This window comes from Pogona vitticeps, chromosome 3 (assembly GCF_051106095.1).
Source record: "Pogona vitticeps strain Pit_001003342236 chromosome 3, PviZW2.1, whole genome shotgun sequence".
In the NCBI taxonomy this organism is placed as follows: domain Eukaryota; kingdom Metazoa; phylum Chordata; class Lepidosauria; order Squamata; family Agamidae; genus Pogona; species Pogona vitticeps.
The window spans coordinates 74,079,100-74,099,824 of NC_135785.1; the positions used below are offsets into that span (position 1 = coordinate 74,079,100).

The window sequence follows — 20,725 nt, forward strand, 5'->3', positions numbered from 1 at the left end:
AGTTATAAGAAAGGTAGTTAACTTGTAACTGGTTACTTTTTGAGTAAAATGTTATACAATTAGCAAGTTACTTGCATCTGTTGGCTTGAATCCAATTGAAAGTCCCAATTAGAGTAAAGTCATTAGCCAAAAACCTTTTGGATAGCTATGCTTTTAAATTTTGGAGACAAATTGCTCAGACTGAAGGGATCACTGTAGGTATTAATTACATTTATATCCTGCCTTTCCTGCCTTGAGGTCATAGGAATCTCTCTCCTTGCCACATAGCGACCTAGTGAGATAGGCCAGGCTGAACAGCTGGCCCTGGGTCACCTGGTGGATTCAATAGCTGGGGGATCTGGCCTTTGGATCTCCAGTCCAACAGTAACCAGTACACAGCACTGAAAGGGGTAATGTTTTGCAAACGTTAATAACATAATGTTTTCATTATATTGTACTCACTGGAGTAGTGCTAGCTTCCAGTGCTGTGCTTTGATACATGTAACGTAGCAGGCTTTTTATCGAACTAGCACTGCTGAACAGCATATTGTTGACTCACACAGTTAAGTATAATAAATTACAGCCTAATGTATCTGCCTTTGTTGCTATTTTGCCTGCCAGTCAATGCTTAAACATGTCAGTATTATTTGTAAGCACTAGAAGTACATCATAATGAAAGTGCAGCTTTGAAGGCAGTCCTGTATATTGTGAAAAGCAGGATTTCTTTCAAACCTCTTGTGGCAATATAATCCTGCATAATTCCAACTTTATGTGGTAGAAGAAATTAATTAGACATTACATTTTGGTGAATTTAAGATGATTAAAAAGTGAAGACAAAGAAGTATGGTATCATTTTTGAAATAATCTGAAAAATCTTGGATAGCAAGGTTGACGAAGACCTGTACATTAAAATTTTGAAAAATATTCACCTCTGTCATTTTCCATTTAACCATTTAATTTAAGAAACTATGACTGACTGACTGACTGACCACCATGGTTTCTTTCTGTCTACAGGTTCTAGTAACATATGATATGAATGTCAAATGTTTGGCTGTTACTGAAATGAAAGATTGCTCTAGCCTATGGTAGTTTTGGATGCCTTTCTTCTGACACCTCTTTTACAGATGGAGCAGCCAGGCCTTTAAGTGATGTTCTCATTATGTCTGGAGAACAGGTTTATATATAAGGATTACAGTACTAGCTATCTGATTTTCAGTAACTTTCCTAAGTACTGTGTAATTCTCACAAGTGATTTAGTGGAACTAAATGGCTTTTTTTAAATCAGCAGGGGCCAGCTGATTCCTTCACAACAACATTTTGTTGGGCACTATATTATTATGCAAAGAATTTGAGAGCAGTTTAATCCTGAATGGACAGTTACTGTATGCCCATTAGACATACTCTTGGTGGAGATGAAAGCTACAATTAGTTTGTTGGGGGTCCAGTTATGTTATTTGTCCACAGGAAAAAACTTTAAAGATTCTTGTGTGGCACCTTAAAGGCAAAAAAAGGCTTTGTCTGACACATGCTTTAAACACTGTAGCCCATGTCTTCAGATGGATGAGGTATAGCCTTAGTAGATGGAAATACATGCACATGCAACACAGGACATAGTGTTTCTTCCTGATGCTAAGCAAAGAAGCCCTTGGGATATTTTAAGCTGGTGGTTTTATGAGTATCTCGCTTTACCTTTCCCATGCATGGTCTCTCAGGTCTCTTTGGTCAAAGTCCAACATGCTGTTTACCAGTACCAGTGTTCTTACATTCATATACACTGAAAAGATGTAGGCATAAATCTAAGCAACGGCTGCCCAGCTGTAGCTCCATACTGCCCTTGTCCCTTTCTTTCAGTGCTCAACTGAGATGTCTGCCAGCTTCCCAGATAGCTGCAGGAAGTGCTTTCTTCCTCCATTGTAAACATTTAGCCAGACAGGCCTGCTGCACAGCAAGGGGCCTGTCTGCCTTCTTCACTCCCCACCCCTGGCACCTAGCAATAAGAAATTGTCAGACGTGGCAGATTCATACCTGCATGGTGTATCTTTCTGATTATATTTAAAAACTCAGGCATCAGCCCAGCTATTCAGCTCACCCTCTTAGGTGCTGCACCACTCCCATTATTATTGATGTCTTCATGACTGTTATTTGCTCCTGCCACCACCCCTGTTCACGGTGGTTTCTTCTCCTGTACCCTCAGGCTGTGGGGTGCTGGACATGAGACCCAAAGTTCAGTCTTAGCAGAAGAAGGCTGAGGCTTGATAAAGTTATGGATTTGTCACCTACACTTGGGATTTCCTCCAGATGCTGCCTTGCACACCTCCCCACCCTCACCAGCAGACAGAGAATTCAAAGACATCATGAAAAATGTCTACGCCTACTCTCTTTTTCTCTCACTAAATTGTTTCTATTGAGGTTTGTGCCACAACCATCAGATTTGCCAATTAAGCCTTCCAGTGACCGTCACAAAACAACATGTCTTGGAAGGCAGGGGTCAGGATGATTGTGACTGTAGGAAAGCCGGTTTTATGGCAAACATTTTCCACCACCCTTGACTAGTTTACCCATCAGTGACACTCTGTAAGCAGCTGCCTAGCTGCCACATGCCTGCTGTCACTCTGCCTTCATAACTGGTTTTGTCTCTGAATTTTAAAAAAGCTTTTGTTGTTCTTAAAATATGTTGGAAGGCTGGTTTGTATGCTTCCTTTCATATTGGTGGGGAAGTTATGTTTTTCTTTTCTCCCCCTGTTGCCAGAACTCACCTGGAGGCTTGCCTATCTTACCACAGAAGTTAGAGGTTCATCAGTTTGTTGTTGAACGATGTATTCCTTTCGGTGATTTTTGTCTAATATAATTGTCCGTTCTGGTACAGATGTGCTTTTCACAAGTAAGGGATGGGCTGAGGAGGTGATTTAAATAAAATATTACCTACCTTTTTCTTTACCATAAGCCTTTGGTTAATAAAAACTCAAAGATGCACATAATTAATGCTCAACCGACTTGATAACGAGTAAGCAGTGCACACAAATGTGTGTCCATTATAAGGACGTATCCAGAGCAGAGAGGAACAGATTGGCTAGGTTTTATTACTTGGTGAGTTTGTCCTTATTTGGCCCAAGTGATCCTTGATTTTTCTGTAAAGGGAGCTGTCAGAATGCCATATGTCCTCAGTTCCTAGACTCTCTTTTATTGCTTGATCCTGAAATGTATTAGGAGTAATTAAGTTTATTATCTGTGTCATAATGCAAGTTCCTCTCTGCACAGATTGCTATTGTGCAGAAAGTGAAAGGTCGTACAGAACGAGTCTTAGAGTCTGCCCTTTATTATTGCAGTGCTTTCAAAGATAATGACACAACCTTACAATGCCTATAGTCTATTGAAGGCACATATCGGTTTACCAAGGCAGTAGCTGACATGCTAATACCACCAATTAAACAATTTGCTGCTGAAACACTTGCTGCAAAGCAGAGATCTGAGCAGTGAAGATTTGCCAATAAAATAAGATATCTTGGCTGAAATCCTGCTGCTTCACATAATAAGTCACAACTGGAGTGGGTCCACTGAATCAGTAGGGATATGAGGCGGAACCAGAAGAAAAATAAAAAATAAAGAGGAGTTGTGGCACCTTCAAGATTAACTGCTGCGATATTTTACTGTGATCTTTTGTGGACAAGTCCACTTCCTCCAACAATTTGTCCACAAAAGCTCACACTAAAATACAGCAACTAGTTTTTAAGCTGCCACATTTTTGTCTTCTTTATTTTTCATTTTTCTTTTGTTTTTGGCTGATAGACTACAACAGACTAATAGGGCTACTACTTCTAAAACAACAACAATAGGGATATGATGAGTCAGCTTCTCAATAATTTCCATTGATTCAAATGGTATTAGTCTAGTTGTAACTTCCTATGCTAAAATAAGACACAGAGTAGACCATGTGAGTCAATGGACCTTATAGAGGAGTTGACTCACCAAATCCCCACTGATTCAATGGGCCTTCTTTAATGTAACTTGCTACACTAAGATACAGGATTTCAGCTTCAGGAGCGTTTATATTTTTAATCTACGTCTCTCCTTTTTTAATGAGTGTGTGTGTGTGTTTGTGTGTTTCACAAGTTGTTGATTCTATTGAAATACATAGTTTAATGCTGAAACTTTAATATCAGTACATTTGACTTTGTAGAATGACTAACTTTTGCTTATCAGTAAATGAAATCATTAATTATGATTTGATAATCTTGTGATATCATTAAAGGGAAGAGAATTTATCCAAAGATTGTCTTTTGGTTCTCCTGTTCTACATATGCTAATTCCCTTGATTAATTTTGAGAACATCTGCATATAATTCTACATACCTAATGCTAGTAAGATTGCATTGCTTTTCAAACAACTGCTGCAGACTCTACTTATGAGTCAAGTTCAGATTTATACTTAATTGGGATGCCAGACTTACAAAGTTGCCAAAGTCTTAAGTGTCTAATTATGTTATTTTCTTCTGAATTTTCAGAGTCTTCCTACGAGCAATTAATCAGTATGCAGATATGTTAAACAAAAAATTTCTTGATCAAGCCAACTTTGAACTACAGGTAAGCCACATGAATACTGAGGGATTTGGAGATTTATTTTAATGGTTGAATTATTTTAATTTGGTTTAAACTGTTACAGATTTCTTCATTGATTTTACCTTTCCACAAGATCTCCTCATCTAGCGTAGCCTTAAAAATATAAATATATATTCACTTTAAAATGCTTTCAGATTGAAACATATAACTTTTGTAATTTCCATGTACTTTTGTAGGAAATCCAGCTCTTTTGCTGGAGGTTTTAAAATAAAAGTTGGATAGTCCTTTGCCAGTGGTGCTTTAGCTACAGATTTCTGGCATGACATTGGACTAGATCAGCAGTTGGCCATCTCTAGAGGTCTGAAGGCCACACGCCTTAGCTTCAGTTTGTTCTCCCACTCTTTAAAAAATTGTGGAAAGCTGTACTTATGAGATTACAGGAGCATTCTTTTTGCAGGAAAATGGCTCTGCCAGAGGAAGACATGGCATGCAAATCAAACATACATAAAAAGTTACTTTTTTAAGAACTAGAGCATGCAGAATTCCCTAGCCAGCATGGCCTTGTAATTACAATTATAAAGTCTTAATGAATAAACTAATATCAGACTCCTATATACATTTACTTTGTGAGATATACTTAACTTGGTAAGATATATCTGGCTAAGCAATTCAAAGGACCCTTTGACAGCCAGAATAAGCATAAAATGGACCTGGACAGAAATATATATATTTTCATGGAAGCCCAGCAGGAGCTTGGAACAGCTCATTTTTGTACATCAACTTTCCAAAACTCCCAGCCAGCATGGAAACTGTAGACCAAGAAAGCTACTTTGACCAGGCCATCTATGGTGTTGTCATGCCAAATATTAATACATTTCAATAAAATGTGCAGAATACATAGGAATGTTTGTTTTGTTACAAACCCTCCCGCATTGATTCGTAAGGCTTCGTTAGTTTCTATGTTTGCAAGCAACTCTGTAAAACAAACCCCATTTGTCTGCAAACAAGTAGACTTAAACATTTTTCAAGAGATGGCAAGAGAATGATTATTTCTGTGCCTTAAACACAGAGAAATGCTCCTTTTGTAGAGAACAGTAGGGCAAAACAGTGACTGGATGTTTTGCCTTCTATCTCTGGCTCTATAAGAGATAGAAACTTATTCTTCTTCAAATGAAAGCATGGAATCTGGATCAGTAGGTGGTTCACATGGGCACTGCATAGCATGGTTGGAGTACAAGTAAAACCAGCCAATATAGTAATATGGCATCCCAAGTAAATACAGAGACATTTAAATCAGCTGTACTTTTTAAACACTTAGTAGAATGCAAATTGGCTCTGTTTCTTATCACTTGGTAAAATGTTTTCTACTTTCATGATAAATGAGTGGAAAAATCCACCATCACTGTAGGCACCAGAATTTCTAATTCATATTTACAAATTAAATTATAAATTATTATTTATAAATCAACCTTTATCAGCCTGGTTCTACGACAGCCATGATGAGCAGGCAAAATAATTTTTTTCAAGTTCTTGCCCAAGATTAGTGATGGACTGAATTATTAGTTTATCTGTCTTTTGTTTCTGTAATTCATTTATAACGTGTAACAATTCTCATCATAAAAAGCAAAGATGTTTTAGAGTGGGGGTGGGGGGATCTGAAGGCAAACAAGGTGAATGTGAATCTGCGTACTGCAGGAGTGGGTATCTTCAAAGTCTCAGAAAACTTGACTTGGAAGCCTTTGGTAAGGGTTAGAGTTTTAGTTGGTCCACTCTAATCTCTGAATCTACTAAGTGGAAAGAGTTTTTCTCAACTTGGAGGATCAGTCACTGACTTTCCCCTTTTTTTGAAACTGTCTGCAGTTTCTTCCTCTTGCCTAAGTGAATTTCTGGTGCACAGGCTAAATCCCTGGCTACTGTTTATCTGGACACCAGGGGTGAAGATCTACTGCTGGCTCAGTTCCTGACAGAAGATAGGGCCAATTCAAATGTTTGCTCTGCATGGAAGCTGGTTAAAAATGTTTTTCAGGCTCATTCATATTGAACATGTTGAATGAAACATTAAAACCTCTAGATTTTTGCTACAAGAAAGTCCTGTTGTCCAGTCAGCTTGGAAGAATACAGATATCACCGGTATAATTTAGAAAGGGAGAAACTATCCAATGTTTATTTGTAAGTGAAAGTGGGATTACCTTGTAAGGAAGAGAGGTCAGTATTATACCACTGTTTCCAAGAAAGCCATCTGTAAAAGTAACTCAATTTGCTGGCTTGTTCTGTTGACAAGATCTGTCATCTACTGTAATTAATTATTGGGGAAGATGGTTGTGTGGATGCACTATAAGTGGCGGTGTCATAGGAAAAAAACTAAGAATGACCCCGTGAGACATGTTCATCTTAATCATAATTTTATTGGTTTTCACATTGATATTTTAATCTTCAGAAGATTTCTTAATATAGTGGTGCCTCGTTTAATGGGCGCCCCGTTTAACGACGAATCCACATAGTGATGAAGATTTTGCGATCGCTTTTGCGATCGCATCGCGATGTTCCCTATGGGGAGAAATCGCTTTGCGATTTTTCCCCATACGCCCCTTTTTCCCTCAGCTGACCGGTGGGGGCTTGGGAAGGACCGTGGGGGAGCCCTCCCCCGCAGTCCTCGCAAAGCCCCAGCCGGCATTTTCCCCCAGCTGACTGGCGGGAGCTTTGGAAGGACCGTGGGGGAGCCCTCCCCCGCGGTCCTCCGAAGCTCCCGCCAGCCAGCTGGGGGAAAATGCCGGCGGAGGCTTCGGAAGGAACGCGGGGGAGCCCTCCCTCATGGTCCTTCCGAAGCTCCCGCTGGCCAGCTGGGGGAAAATGCCGGCGGAGGCTTCGGAAGGACCGCAGAGGAGCCCTTCCCCACGGTCCTTCCGAAGCTCCAGCTGGGGGAAAATGCCAGTGGGGGCTTTGGGAGGACTGCGGGTGAGCCCTCCCCACGGTCCTCCAAAAGGCCCCATTTTCGCACAGCTGATTGGTGGTTCCAAAATGGCCACCCGCTGTGTTGCCTCACTTTAGAGGCACACCCCTATGGAGGATTTTCGCATAAGGTGAGTTTTTAAGCCCATAGGAACGCATTAAACACGTTTTAATGCATTCCTATGTGCTTTTTTATTTTGCATAGCGATGTTTCCGGATAGCGACGATTTATCTGGAACGGATTATCGTCGCTATGTGGGGCACCACTGTATGTATTTTATACTTTAATAGTTACCCTTGGTTTTGATTTTATCCACCTGTAATGCATGGCTCTATTGCCAGCCTATTGAGATTTTTAGGGACCTAAATAATTTTTATAGTTTGAAAACTAATTTACCCTAGTTTTTATTATTTAAGTTTTAAGATAACTAATTTATCTTAGTTTTAATCAAGCATGTTTAGGACAATGGATTTAATTAACATATCAGCCAGAATGGTATTGTTGACTTATTTGGTTGAGACAGATGCCCTGGATCCATTCCACTCGGGCTTCAGGCCACGCCACGGTACAGAGACGGCATTGGTCGCACTGTACAATGACCTGTTGAGGGAGGCTGACAGGGGCAAAGTGTCTCTGTTGGTTCTCCTCGACATCTCGGCAGCCTTTGATACCGTCGACCACTGTATCCTCCTGGGGAGGCTCTCCGAGTTGGGAATAGGTGGCTTGGTGTTAGCCTGGCTCCGTTCCTTCCTGGAGGACCGACCCCAGAGAGTACAACTTGGGGAGAATGTCTTGGCCCAGTGGAATCTCAATTGTGGGGTCCTACAGGGGTCGATCATCTCCCCAATGCTGTTTAACATCTACATGAGGCCGCTGGGTGGGGTCATCAGGGGGTGTGGAGCCTCGTGTCATCAGTATGCTGATGACACCCAGCTCTACATCTCCTTTTCACCAACTGCAGGTGATGCCGTCCTGTCCCTCCAGCGCTGCCTGGGGGCCGTACTGCAATGGATACAGGAAAATGGGCTGAGGCTGAACCTAGACAAGACGGAAGTTCTGAGGGTGGGCACCCTTGGCGTTGGTGGCCTGGGTGGCTCTCTCACATTTGGGGGGGTGACCCTGGCTGCTAAGAGTGGGGTTCGCAGCCTGGGGGTACACCTGGACATGACGCTCACCATGGAATCGCAGGTGGCATCAGTAGTTCGCACTACCTTTTTCTACCTTTGGCGGATTGCCCGGCTGCGACCCTACCTTGACATAGGGGCGCTCACTACCTTGGTACATGCGCTCGTAATCTCAAGATTAGACCACTGTAGCGCGCTCTACATGCGGCTTTGAGGCTGACGTGGAAACCTCAAGTGGTGCAGAATGCAGCGGCCAGACTCCTTACTGGAGTGAGAAAACACCAACATATTTCTCCTGTTCTGGCCAAGCTGCACTGGCTGCCCATCCATTTCCGCATTAAATTCAAAGTTCTAATGCTTACCTATAAGGCCCTAAACGGTTTAGGACCTCGATACTTGGCGGAGTGCCTGCTCCCACCAATATCTACTTGGATCACCCACACGAGTCAGGAGGTGAGGCTGAGGAGCCTGACGCCGAAGGAGGCCCGGAGGGAAAAGACTCGAAGCCGGGCCTTCTCGGCAGTGGCTTCTCGGCTTTGGAACAACCTCCCTCCGGAGATTCGCGAGGCCCCTACGCTGGGTGCTTTCAAATGCCAGCTGAAAACATGGATGTACATCCAGGCCTTCCCTCCTGTCAATTACTGATTTCTTTTGCTTTGCTATTTATTATTTATTTATTCCTGCACTATTTGTTATTGTAGTATGCTAATGTTTTTATGTTTTTTAATTGTTTTGATATTCTGTAAGCCGCCCAGAGTGGTAGAATATACCAGATGGGCGGGATATAAATCGAACAAACAAACAAATAAACAAACAAATAAATAAATTATTGTTGCATAAGGGAGCATAACATTATCCTAAGAAATAACTAGGCTAAACTAAGTAACTTTTCTTCCCATTTTTATAGCCAAAGTTCTTCTTCCAGGAGATCTGCCAGGCAGATATTGAATTGTCCTCAATGCTCATGAAGAAGCGTAACTTTGTGGGATGGGGTTTTCCTTGCTTAGCTGAAATCGTTCTTCTTAATTAACTTTGTACCAAGCAGTGACCTCAGTCCAAACTTAAAGTTTCCATTCTCATAGAGTTAAGGTTCAGGTAGTTAGTTGCTGCCTTCCAATTAACTGTGGGTACTTTCTCCCAGTCAGCTCATCCTAGGCATGAACAAGGCAGTAGAAACTATGATCCCACATTTCCCCAATCTCTTGAAATTCATTATTGGTACAGATGGGTAAGTTGTTTAACCCGAACCATGGAATATGCAGCAAAGTGCAATGATTCTATCATGAGTGAACATAGTTTGAGGTCTTACCGTTAAATTACATCTTTGCAAGTGAATTACATCCTTGATTTTTTTAAAAATGCAGGGTTTTAATATCACTTAATCATATAATACTGATTATTTTGTTATCTGTGTAACCTCCAGCTTTGGAACAACTATTTTCACCTTGCTGTTGCTTTTCTTACACAAGAGTCATTGCAACTGGAGAACTTTTCAAGTGCTAAAAGATGCAAAATACTTAACAAGTAAGTTGTCTTCCAAGAATAAAATCATGAACAGGAATGTAAAGTTTATTAACATAATATTATTTCAGCTACTTAGAAAATTCAAGATACATTGAGAAGCAATCATGATATGATGAAAGGTTAGTCTTGGAACTGAATTGAGTATTTATCATATCCTGCAGATTCAAGTCAAGATCGAAAATTGCAGAGTAAAGTAGCTCTTTATCATACACTATATTCATGGAGTCAAGATGTTTCAGAATTAACATGCTAGAAAGCTCATTTTTAAGCCACATTGGCCTTTTGCTTATTTTAATCTCATTTCATGAATATGATTTATTGCTAATTCATAAAGGTCTTATAGCTAATTTTCATAACTGATATGAATTTTCTTGTAATATCCTTAAGTAATATTTTGTTGTTCAGGCTTCTCCTGAACACTGTTGACTTAGAAGCATATTGTCCAGTCAAGAAAATCCTTTTTTAAAAAAAAGGTTCTCAAGAGGGTGTTGGAAGCTAAACTCCAGGCACTTTTGAAGGAGACAAGTTACAGTATTTAGACTACTTGTAGTCTGGTCACAGGCCCGATGTGAGGACAAATTATCTCTGATGGAGGACCATTTGCTTCATGGCTTTTTATCATCCTTCGTTATCCTTAGGGGTAACCTTGACTTTGTGGGTTGAAGATATGGAGCACTCCACAACCCCTGCACATTGGCTAAATGGAGGTAGAAAAGCCAAAGGTATTCTGCAGTGGGACAGCTTGTCTTTGATGGTTAACCTGTAGAAAGGAACTGGAATTGCGGAATATTATACAACTATCCAGAGGCAAAGCATGGGAAGCTTTGATAGCCTCAATCCAAATCTCCATCATCTCCCTATCACAGCTATTTCTGGCTGTTCTACTTTATCGTGGTGAACAATCACAGTTCAAGTAGTGGTTTCAAATGTTGGTGTGTGGCCGGTCCCATGATTAGGCAGGCAAAGATATTTTTAAAGAAAGGATTCAGGAGTTATTCATGCATTTCCTCAGTGAATATGTTTAGGCAGACACAACAGTGATATTGGAGTACTGGTCATGTACACTTCGAATGATCAGTGGGGAAAAATAGAGAGGTTTACAGGTTCAAGCCTGAACTTGATTCTCTTGCCTGTTTTATGTTGGGAAATGCTGAGGATAAATCTCTTAGCAGTTAAGCAGCTTAAGCTTCCAGTAGAAGCAACTAGTTTATCTTGCTCTACTCCAGTGTCCCAAATCTTTTTGCAAATTTGTTTCTTTATTGCAGAATGTTTTGTTCTAACAAAAAGAAAAACAGATGGGAATCCAATTAAAATATTACATAGTGGCTAAGCCTACAACTTTGTTTCTTCCATCTTGACTGCTGGAAAAGAGACCTGTTTCTTGTTGTTCTTCTATAACAGCCAGAATCCCATTGGCGGGATACATGCGTGCACTGCAAGATATGTGCTGATGGATATGAATAGTATTAGTTCAAAAATAATGGCCAGGATAAATCCCAATGCCGATTTATTGTGCATTTAGGAGCATGGCAGCATTATCAACCAGCATTTTGTTAATGAGGCACAATTTGCTACCAAGACTTAAACAATTCCCCATACACAAATGTAAATCATCATTGAGATCATGACCATTATTTTTAAACTCATATTATCCATGTTAACCATAATGTTTCTCAAAGTGCATAGATGTACACTGCTTTTTTTTATTTCTAAGTGCTTAATTCTAAGCACAGTGCACCAAGATGATGTATCATCTCAGTCTGTTTTCTGTAACATTTTTGGGCATCTTATGGTTAACTCTGTTGTTGTTTCCCAGGTACAATGTATCATGGGGAGTGGAGGTGTTTATTCCTTATAACTGCTCGGTTTGATATTTGGATGTCCTTGACACCTGCTGGAAATGGTTCTTCTCATTTCATTTTCTAAGATACAGTCAATGTATCCTAAAAACATGCATAAAAATAAAGCATTCCTAAGGCTGAACAGTTTGTTTTCTCCAGCTATTGGATACTGAGAAATGGATAATACTCTCATTAATCTACACAACCACCCCCACACTCTCAAAGGACTGTTATGTAATATGCCGATAAGGCAGAGTGAAATTCCCACAGGTGAAACGTTTACAGAAAAAGCCTTTTTTCCCTTCCAGCAAGCATGAGAAATGCAGACATTAGGCTGGGAGCTAGCATGCTTCAGTTTGGCTCCTGATATATATGTACGTGCACGCATGCACAAACGTGCTTGCATGCATGCGCACACATACAAAAAAAACACACTAATTACTGTATTTTGTGTAATTTGAGGTATTTTTTAAGTACCTCATTTTTTGCAATTTCGAAATGCCATTTTCTTCTCCATTTTCCTCTATGCATAATGGTTATGTTGTCTAACAATCTGAAGAGGCTTATGTCATTCAAAGATATAAAGTACATTAGAATGCAAGCAGATAGTTTAGCCTAGACTATTACAGTGTGCCAAAGGTATAATTCAGTTATAGTACTGAAAGTGTGAAATATTTTTAAAAACATTTTGTTAAGAAATGTATATTCTTCCTAGGTATGGGGACATGAGAAGGCAAATTGGCTTTGAGATCCGTGATATGTGGTATAATTTGGGTAAGTTTTCTTTTAAATAAACCCCATTATCTACTCTTTTAATACCCGAATATCCTGATTATCTGAATGCCAGCACTTTTTCCTATCTTATCTGTGCTGCTGCTGTGATAAACGGGACATATATTTGTTCAGAATTCTGATTATACAAATATTTGAGAAGTGCCCAAGGCATTCACTGCAGCTGCTGCTCTGGGTCAGTTCCTAAATCATAGCTGATATGTGGGAAAAGTGCCTGCTACCAACATACAACATCTTCTACATTCTGGCTAGTATATGGAGGCAGCTAATAAAAAAACTTCTGATGTGTTTTCCTTAATATAATTAGTTGACCTTGCTAGTTTAACACATCTCTGAATGCATCATATCTGTTACATCAATCTGACTGAAAGATTCCTTGTCTGGCGCAGCAGATAGAATGAATAGGTAAGGAAGTGGGTTGCCGCTCAGTGTTTGATTTTGTTGAAAACCCCTGTTCCCACTAGCATAATAAAAATTCTCCTCTGTTTCCATTGACATAATTAGGAACAGCAACCGAATCATACCCTCTAGAAATGGCTATATTTCAAATTTCTCTACTTGTAGAGTTAAAAATGCAGAAAAGAAAAGTAACCTTAATAGGCAATTGCCAGGCTGAAAATTGTCTGGCTGAATTTGGGAGTGTTTAATACATTGTACCAAGGCAGTGGGAAACCCAGATGTATCATGTGAATTATTATATGAGTTCATGTGCATGATGAGAGAGAGGGAGAGAGAAAGAATTCACATGAGGATATTTTCTGTGACTTGAAAGTGCACTCTGCTTGAACTGTGCAGTTATGTGATGAGGGAAAAATAAGCCACCAGGAATGCTTTTTGGGAACAGCTGAATTCTCTCTTTATTAAGAAAGACTTGAAAGCATTAATGAATAAAGACCATAATAAACTAAAGTACATAACAATATACCACTGATTGATATATGCCAAAACATGTAGTCTATAGTCTTAAAACAGTAAATGATAGTTAATTTGTACAGTCAGTTTCTGTTAATTACTTTGACTGTTACCATTGCTGCTATTTACTACTACAGTGGTGCCGCAACTTACGACCATAATCCATTCCAGAAGATGGCGGTAACTCGAAATGGTCATAAGTCGAAGCACCATTTTCCATTGAAATACATTGGAAGGCGATTAATCTGTTCCAGAAGAAAAAAAATACCACCCCCCCCCAAATAATAACAATAAAACTCTGCAAGCCCCATAGGAACACGGTGGGGCTGCAAAAAAACAAATACAAAAAATAAACCACGGAGCAAGCCCTGAAGGTGCTGGGGCTTCAAAACAAAACAAAAACAAAAATAAACAACGGAGCAAGCCCCACGCTGGGACTGCAAAAAAAATCACCAAAAAACAAAATAACAACACAGCACGAAAACATAAACCCCCAGCCCAAACCCACCCTGTAAAACCCACCCAGAACAGTTTTTAATTTCCTGCCTTTTCCCCCTGCCTGTTTTTGATTGTAACTGGAAGCTCCGGCCGCAAGTCAAAACAAACTTTTGCGGCCGGAGCTGATCATTACTCAAAATGGTCGTAGGTAGGGACGTTCATAAGTTGAGGCACCACAGTATGTGTTGCTACTGATGCTATTCACTCATCTTTGTTGCTGCTTCAACAGGTCTGAATCCCAATATCATTGCTTTAACTAAATTTCTTAAATCATTCACAAGATTGGCTCTGCTTACAAAGAAAAGACATGGGCCTGCCCCCAGTGCTAGAGAAAGTAGCTCTTTATGTTATCAGTAATTGACCAGTATGCTTCAACTCCAGTATAAATAAAACGACTACTTCCTGTTAGCAGAGTGATCTCCACCTGTTTTTTCTTTCTAATTCTCCTCTCTATTCTCCCCCGCATTCTCTTCTGATGCAATGAGCAAAGACATTAAAAAGTCAACTGCAATGAACCACAGTTCAACATCCTGTAGTAGAATGCGAGTATGCTGTGAATTTGAGGAGAGGTTTTTCTTAATCAACTATGTATGGCAGAGCAACCTCTGGAGTGGTTTTAGGACAGCACAGAGCACTGCATACGGGATAGTAGGGGAAGACTGATCTTGTGTGATTGCTGGCCCAGCCGTGGATTTAGCCCTTTGTCCTTAAAAGGTCTAATGTTTTATGTTTAATTACCCTTAATGCTAAAAATATGATTTGTGGTTCTTCCCATTACAGAACAGATTCAGTGCAGACTGCTCAAAGAGTCAATAGTGTATTTTCAGGGATTTCCTACTTCCATGTGAGATTTAGGAAAAGCAAGTGGAAATAAGTACAGGGCAAATCAATACACATGAAAGCGTATAATCAAGCAAAAGTCTTATAAACTGCATTTTAATCTGTGCTCTTGTGCAAATAAGTCTAATATTGTTATATTTAATAGATAACTTTGAAAAAAATAATATTCCCTTGTGAAGGTATTATTTATGATTTTAGTACTGTTTTCCAGCTTTTTATTAAGTGTTTCAGTGTCAGCTGCACTCTTACTATCCTTTGTTATAACAAGTGTTCTGTGTTTCCAATCTTACATTTGGTGTAAGCAATCTCAGTATTTTTCTGGACATTCAGCAGCAAGTCATAGTCTGGAACATCCTTCCCACAATACTGGTATTTTTTCCTGAACATGGTTGAAAAGACTGTAGTTTCTGGTTGCTTAAAAATATCCCCGTGCTATTGTGCAATGAGTCTTGACTTATCCCCCTTCTAAAAACCAACTATGGATTCCACTGGAAGAATGGCAAGAAATTTTGGTTGATTGTGGAAGATCTGGGTTGCATTTTTTCCTTGAAATCTCTCTTTTGTTTTATCACCCCATCCCACCATAAACATACAAAATCATCACCTGTGTTTCAGCAGCTCTTTGTTTCAAGAATAGACCAAGTGTGGTCCTCCAGATTTTGTTGAATTGCCACTCCAAGCATTCTTCCTTGTTCACTATGCATGGTATTAGAACTGACCAAATCTGAAGAACTGCACTTCTGCATCTCATATTTTGTTCCTTTGCTCTACTCTGTTCCTCTTTAATCAATTACAAGCTATTTTTCTTTATAGTTTTATTTACATATTCAGAGTGGGTGGATTTCTCTTCCTCTTGTTTCTTATTCCAGAAGCTTGATTTGCAAACCTGTGTTTGTTGTTGTTGTTATTGTTGTTGTTTGGTTTTTACCTCCCTCGCAAGAGAAGCACCTGAAGGATAAACTGGAGCTTTTTCTATGAGCTTCTTCCATTTTGCCCAGGAAACCAATGGCTACTCTTGCCTTGACTAGGAGGAAGTTTGGAGTGGCCCACAAGGGCTGAGAAGCTGTAGCACTGTTGTTACAGAGCTGGTGGAAAAGAATCATCAATCCAGTCTAGGAGCTAGTGGGAGAAGCCGGGAGAAGAAACAGATGAAAGAAAAGGGATCAAATGCAGTCCCGCTGTGACAGTGAGATAATGAGAAGGGTTGAGGAGAGGAGACAGATCTAGCCAGCACCCCAGAAAGATGCCCATTCAAGAAAAGGAGGAGAATGGAGGACTATACTCCATACTCAACTTCATGGAGCATCTCTTTGGCTGTGCTTAAATGGGATCCATGCCCAGACTCAAGGAAAGATATTTGTAAGACTTCCTAAGTCTTTGTTATGGGTTGTCTTTTTAAAAACTCCTTATTCCCCTTCTTTTCCTCCAAGTCTTATTCATTCTTTCTCCTCTGCCACATTTTGTGTGAAAACACACAAACACACACCAGTTGGTGGTGCTTGTATCTCTCACCTATTAGTTAAGACCCTGCATTTAATCTACTTCCTGCCTGCTAAGGTTTACCACTTTTGCAAATTATTTATTTATAACTTAATATAGACTGCATTTGAGATCATTGTGTTTTTATTACAACAATTTGCTGACTAACAATTACTGGTATCATTTGTATTTGTGCTTCATGCAGCATGGTGATGCAGCAGTAACCTTCATTTATACTGAGCCAAGAAGATCAATAGGTACCTTTGTTTCAAGGATTTTGGAATGGGTACAGTTGCATATCCAGGAGCTCAGGTTCCACTTCTAGATTCTGGTGTGTTCTATACAGAGCTTGAAAAAGTTGTTGTTTTTTTTTAGCTATTAATGACTCTGGCACTCCTAGTCTGAAGAGCGATTTTTCCAAGAAATGAGTGGACTTGCATCTAATGAAGTGATCTCTGGATCATGAAGGTTTGTGCTCAAGGCTGATTCTACTGAGAGATGGAGTGAGGTGGCCTTATGCACAGGTGCTGGCATAGTGGATGTGCAGCAGTGGCAGCCTCCCAGCTGTTCCTCCTGAATTCATTGTCTGATTCCCTTTATGGGAGGATGGAATTGTGCATGCTGTATGCCCTGCCCTAGGTCACCTAAACTATGTTATTCCCTCAGGCCTGGTAGAAACCACTATCTCTTGTCAGTCTGTGAGGGAGATTCAGTTGTTACTCAATGAGACTACCATCTTACCTGTTCCTTCCATCAGCAAAATGTCTTGGTTGGCTCTTGCCAGTAAATGTGAATGTTTAAAATATTAAAATCCTAAGAAGCCTTTCCTAACCTGTTATTCTCCAGATGTTCTCCAATTTCCATTATCTCCCTGTACCCCTGGAAGGCTACAGGTTGGAATAAGCTGATCAGACTGTGGAAAACGTACTATTTGGGCAACAGTTCTTAGACTTGTGTTCGCGAAGGCTTTCACGGCCGGGATCTAATGGTTGTTGAGGGTTTTTCGGGCTTCTTGGCCGTGTTCTGAAAGTGGTTTTTCCTAACGTTTTGCCAGTCTCTGTGGCCGGCATCTTCAGAGGACAGCAAACTGTCCTCTGAAGATGCCGGCCACAGAGACTGGCGAAACGTTAGGAAAAACCACTTTCAGAACACGGCCAAGAAGCCCGAAAAACCCACAACAATCAGTTCTTAGACTCCTCAAGGTGGCATGAACCATAAAGTTTATTGTGCTATTCCCGAATCCACCTATCTCCCTTAAGCAACTTAGTATGGACCATGCTCGGTAGATAAGAGATGACAATCGGTAATTAATCCCCATCTGATTGCATGCTGGGTAACCAAACCTGAACCACAATTCAGCTAACAATGAATTGATATGACACAAACAACAGGCTGAGGTTTTCAATACTGTACTAAATAAAATATCAGTCCCATGAATTGTAATGTTGCCAAGGTGATGCCTGAGTTACGACACATGCATATGATGTGGATGATTATGATAATGGTAGTGGTGGCAGTGATGATGATAATGATACTCATCAGTGGTAATAGAAGAAGGTGATGATGAAGAAGAAAATTTTAACCACTTCAATCTGATTTAGTTTTTTTGTGGTAAACTATCAATATAAACCTTATTTCTGTGACACACAAGTATAGAGAGAAACAATGGAAAATACTGTAGAACCTGAAAGACTAGCAAGATTTTTTAAAAATACATTTTGTGGGCCGTTTTGTGGGCTGTATTTCTTCAAATACAGAGAGGAATTATGCTAGTGAGAAATTGTATTTGCAGTCTCTTTTGGTAGCCACAGATTTCCAGTCTCAATCTGGAATTTATTTTCTTTGTTAAATGTTTCCACCAATTTTGATGCTTGTTGTTTTGGATATCTCAGGTATGATCATGTGTTTCAAGTATAGAGTATGGTGTGTCAAGTATTATGGAAGTTTGATGCACTGCATTTCTCTGATCACCATCACATCTAAGCATGATGGTGTCCGTGCTTAGGAGGGCTTATTTTAGATTAAAGGCAAAGCCTCCAACACTCCTTAAATCTCTGCCTGAGCATCCACCAGCTAAACACATCCCAGTTCTCCCTTGACACTGGACTCCATTTTAGTAAAGCTAATTTCAAGCTCAAGGAAATGCTTTGTGGGATCCCATGGGAAAAATAATTTCAAGGATGGAGCAGGAAAAAAAATCAACATATAGTGAAAATATATAAAAGTATAAAAGATCCCCAGATCATGGCCAAATGTGGAGGTCACGTTTTCTGTTTAAAGTACATATCAAAATGGGGGCTGTGGTTTCAAGTCACAGGTATAAGTTTTAGATTCTACCTTTGGTGTTGTGAATTGGGTGAAAATTATTAAAGCAAAGTAATGAAACCACAATTGTAAACAATTCTAGTGAGCAAGGAAATGAGAGATAACTTAAAAAAAAAACACCAAGATGGCTATGTAAGGTGAATGCTGATGACTTCAGATTTAAAAGGCACATTTATTGGAAACAGAAGAAAATTGATAAACCAAGAACCAGTGTAAGTCAGCAGGATTAAATTTCAGAATGAACATAGATTTTAAAGAGATGTTAAAAAGAACCAAAATTATTTTTAGCTGTGCTTGGAGCAAGATTGAGAACAAGGAAGTAGAACATCTTCTGGGTGGAAAAGACAGAAATGTTTGTTGTGAAATGTAGTAGGCAAAGCTGCTCAACTCCTACTTTGCCTTATTCTTTTCCCACAAGAGAATCTGTGCTTGAGCTGAAAAAATAAATCAGATAGGAAGAGAGGAAGTTACAGGCCAAGATTCACAGAGAGGCAATTCTTCCTTGAATTGGTTTCAGTGGCTTTTACAGGAAACCCATACACATCTCCCACTCTGCACCTGCACCAAATCATCTTACCATCATCCTGCCTTCAATCATCATGGATACCTTGTACCTATACAAAAACTTCCTTTATGTTTCTAACTGTACTCTTCAATATTTTCTTAATAATAATAATTGTGTGCTGTCAAGTCAGTTCTAACTTATCATGACCCTTTTCAGGGTTTTCTAGGTCTAGACTACTCAAAAGTGGTTAATCATTCCCTTCATTTGGGGACATCTGGGGCAGTGCAACATGCCCTTGGCACACAGGCTGGCTTTGGGATGCACCGGGGGGAACTGAACCCCCAACCTCTGACTGCACAGATAACTCACTGTGCTATCTTAACTAGTAGTGAACCCCATACAAGGAGGTAGGGCTAAGGCTTCAAGGCCCACTCCCATGTATGTATGTATGTATGTATGTGTGTGTGTGTGTGTGTGTGTGTGTGTGTGTGTGTGTGTGTGTGTGTGTGTGTGTGTGTGTGTATGCGTGTGTGTGTGCGTGCATGCATGCATGTATGTTTAAGATATTTTTACCCCACCTTTCTCCTTAGAAAGGACCCAAGGTATCTCACATCTTTAAAAGACAGTATTTAACGCCAACAGTGGTGAGTATACAAATACAAAATGATCAAACAAATGCCATTTGAGAAAACAGTAGCAATATTAAAACACATTCAAAGCAGTAATGTACAGCGATTTGTTTAAAAACATAAGCAACACCAAAACACCTTCAGAGCAGTAAGGTCCAATAATCTATTTCAAACCACCACTCAGGCAGCCAGTCACTCAGGGAAAGCTTGTCTGAAGAGAAAGATCTTTGCCTGCTTGTGGAATGGCAGCAAAGATGGAGCCAACCAGACTTCCTGTGGGAGGGAGTTCCAAAGTCTGGGAGCAGCAACAGAACAAAAGTTCTCTTCTCTGTGAAGATGAATTATGTTGTATGGAAGACTGCAGTAAATTGCAGATAGCTGAAACCACAGATACCAATCCTGTGGATATGGTCCTACTATATCACCCCTTTTTTTTTCCAAAACTGCCCCAAATCCATTTCCCAAGAGTGTTTAAAAACCCTACAAAAGATTGTTTTAACTCTCAGAACAAAACAATCAATGAAAAGATGACATGTAGCTATGGATTGATATTTGACCTACTCTGCCTATACTCCTTCAGACTACTTGTAACCAGTAAATTAAGTAGAAAAGGGGCGTTTTGGCAGAAGCATTAAAAGTTCAAAGCAGCCTACAAGTAATTACATATTATTGCAAGGCTACAGAAGATTGAGTGTTAAATTTGCTCCTGTGCCTTTTTCTATCTCTCCGTGTGATGAATGTGAAAGTAAAATAAGTTTTTGTTAGCCTATG

General features: G+C 39.9%; 1 protein-coding gene across 2 annotated transcripts in view; it reads left to right on the top strand.

The window, feature by feature from the left end:
- The window catches only part of DOCK1 (dedicator of cytokinesis 1), a 489,282-nt gene that overhangs the window by 324,090 nt on the left and 144,467 nt on the right, over positions 1-20,725 (top strand). For both annotated transcript variants that reach the window (XM_078391202.1, XM_020791492.3), the window contains exons 30-32: positions 4,481-4,559; positions 10,033-10,133; positions 12,690-12,748. In XM_078391202.1, the coding sequence (XP_078247328.1) occupies positions 4,481-4,559; positions 10,033-10,133; positions 12,690-12,748 (239 nt within the window). The remainder of the gene's footprint in view (positions 1-4,480; positions 4,560-10,032; positions 10,134-12,689; positions 12,749-20,725) is intronic.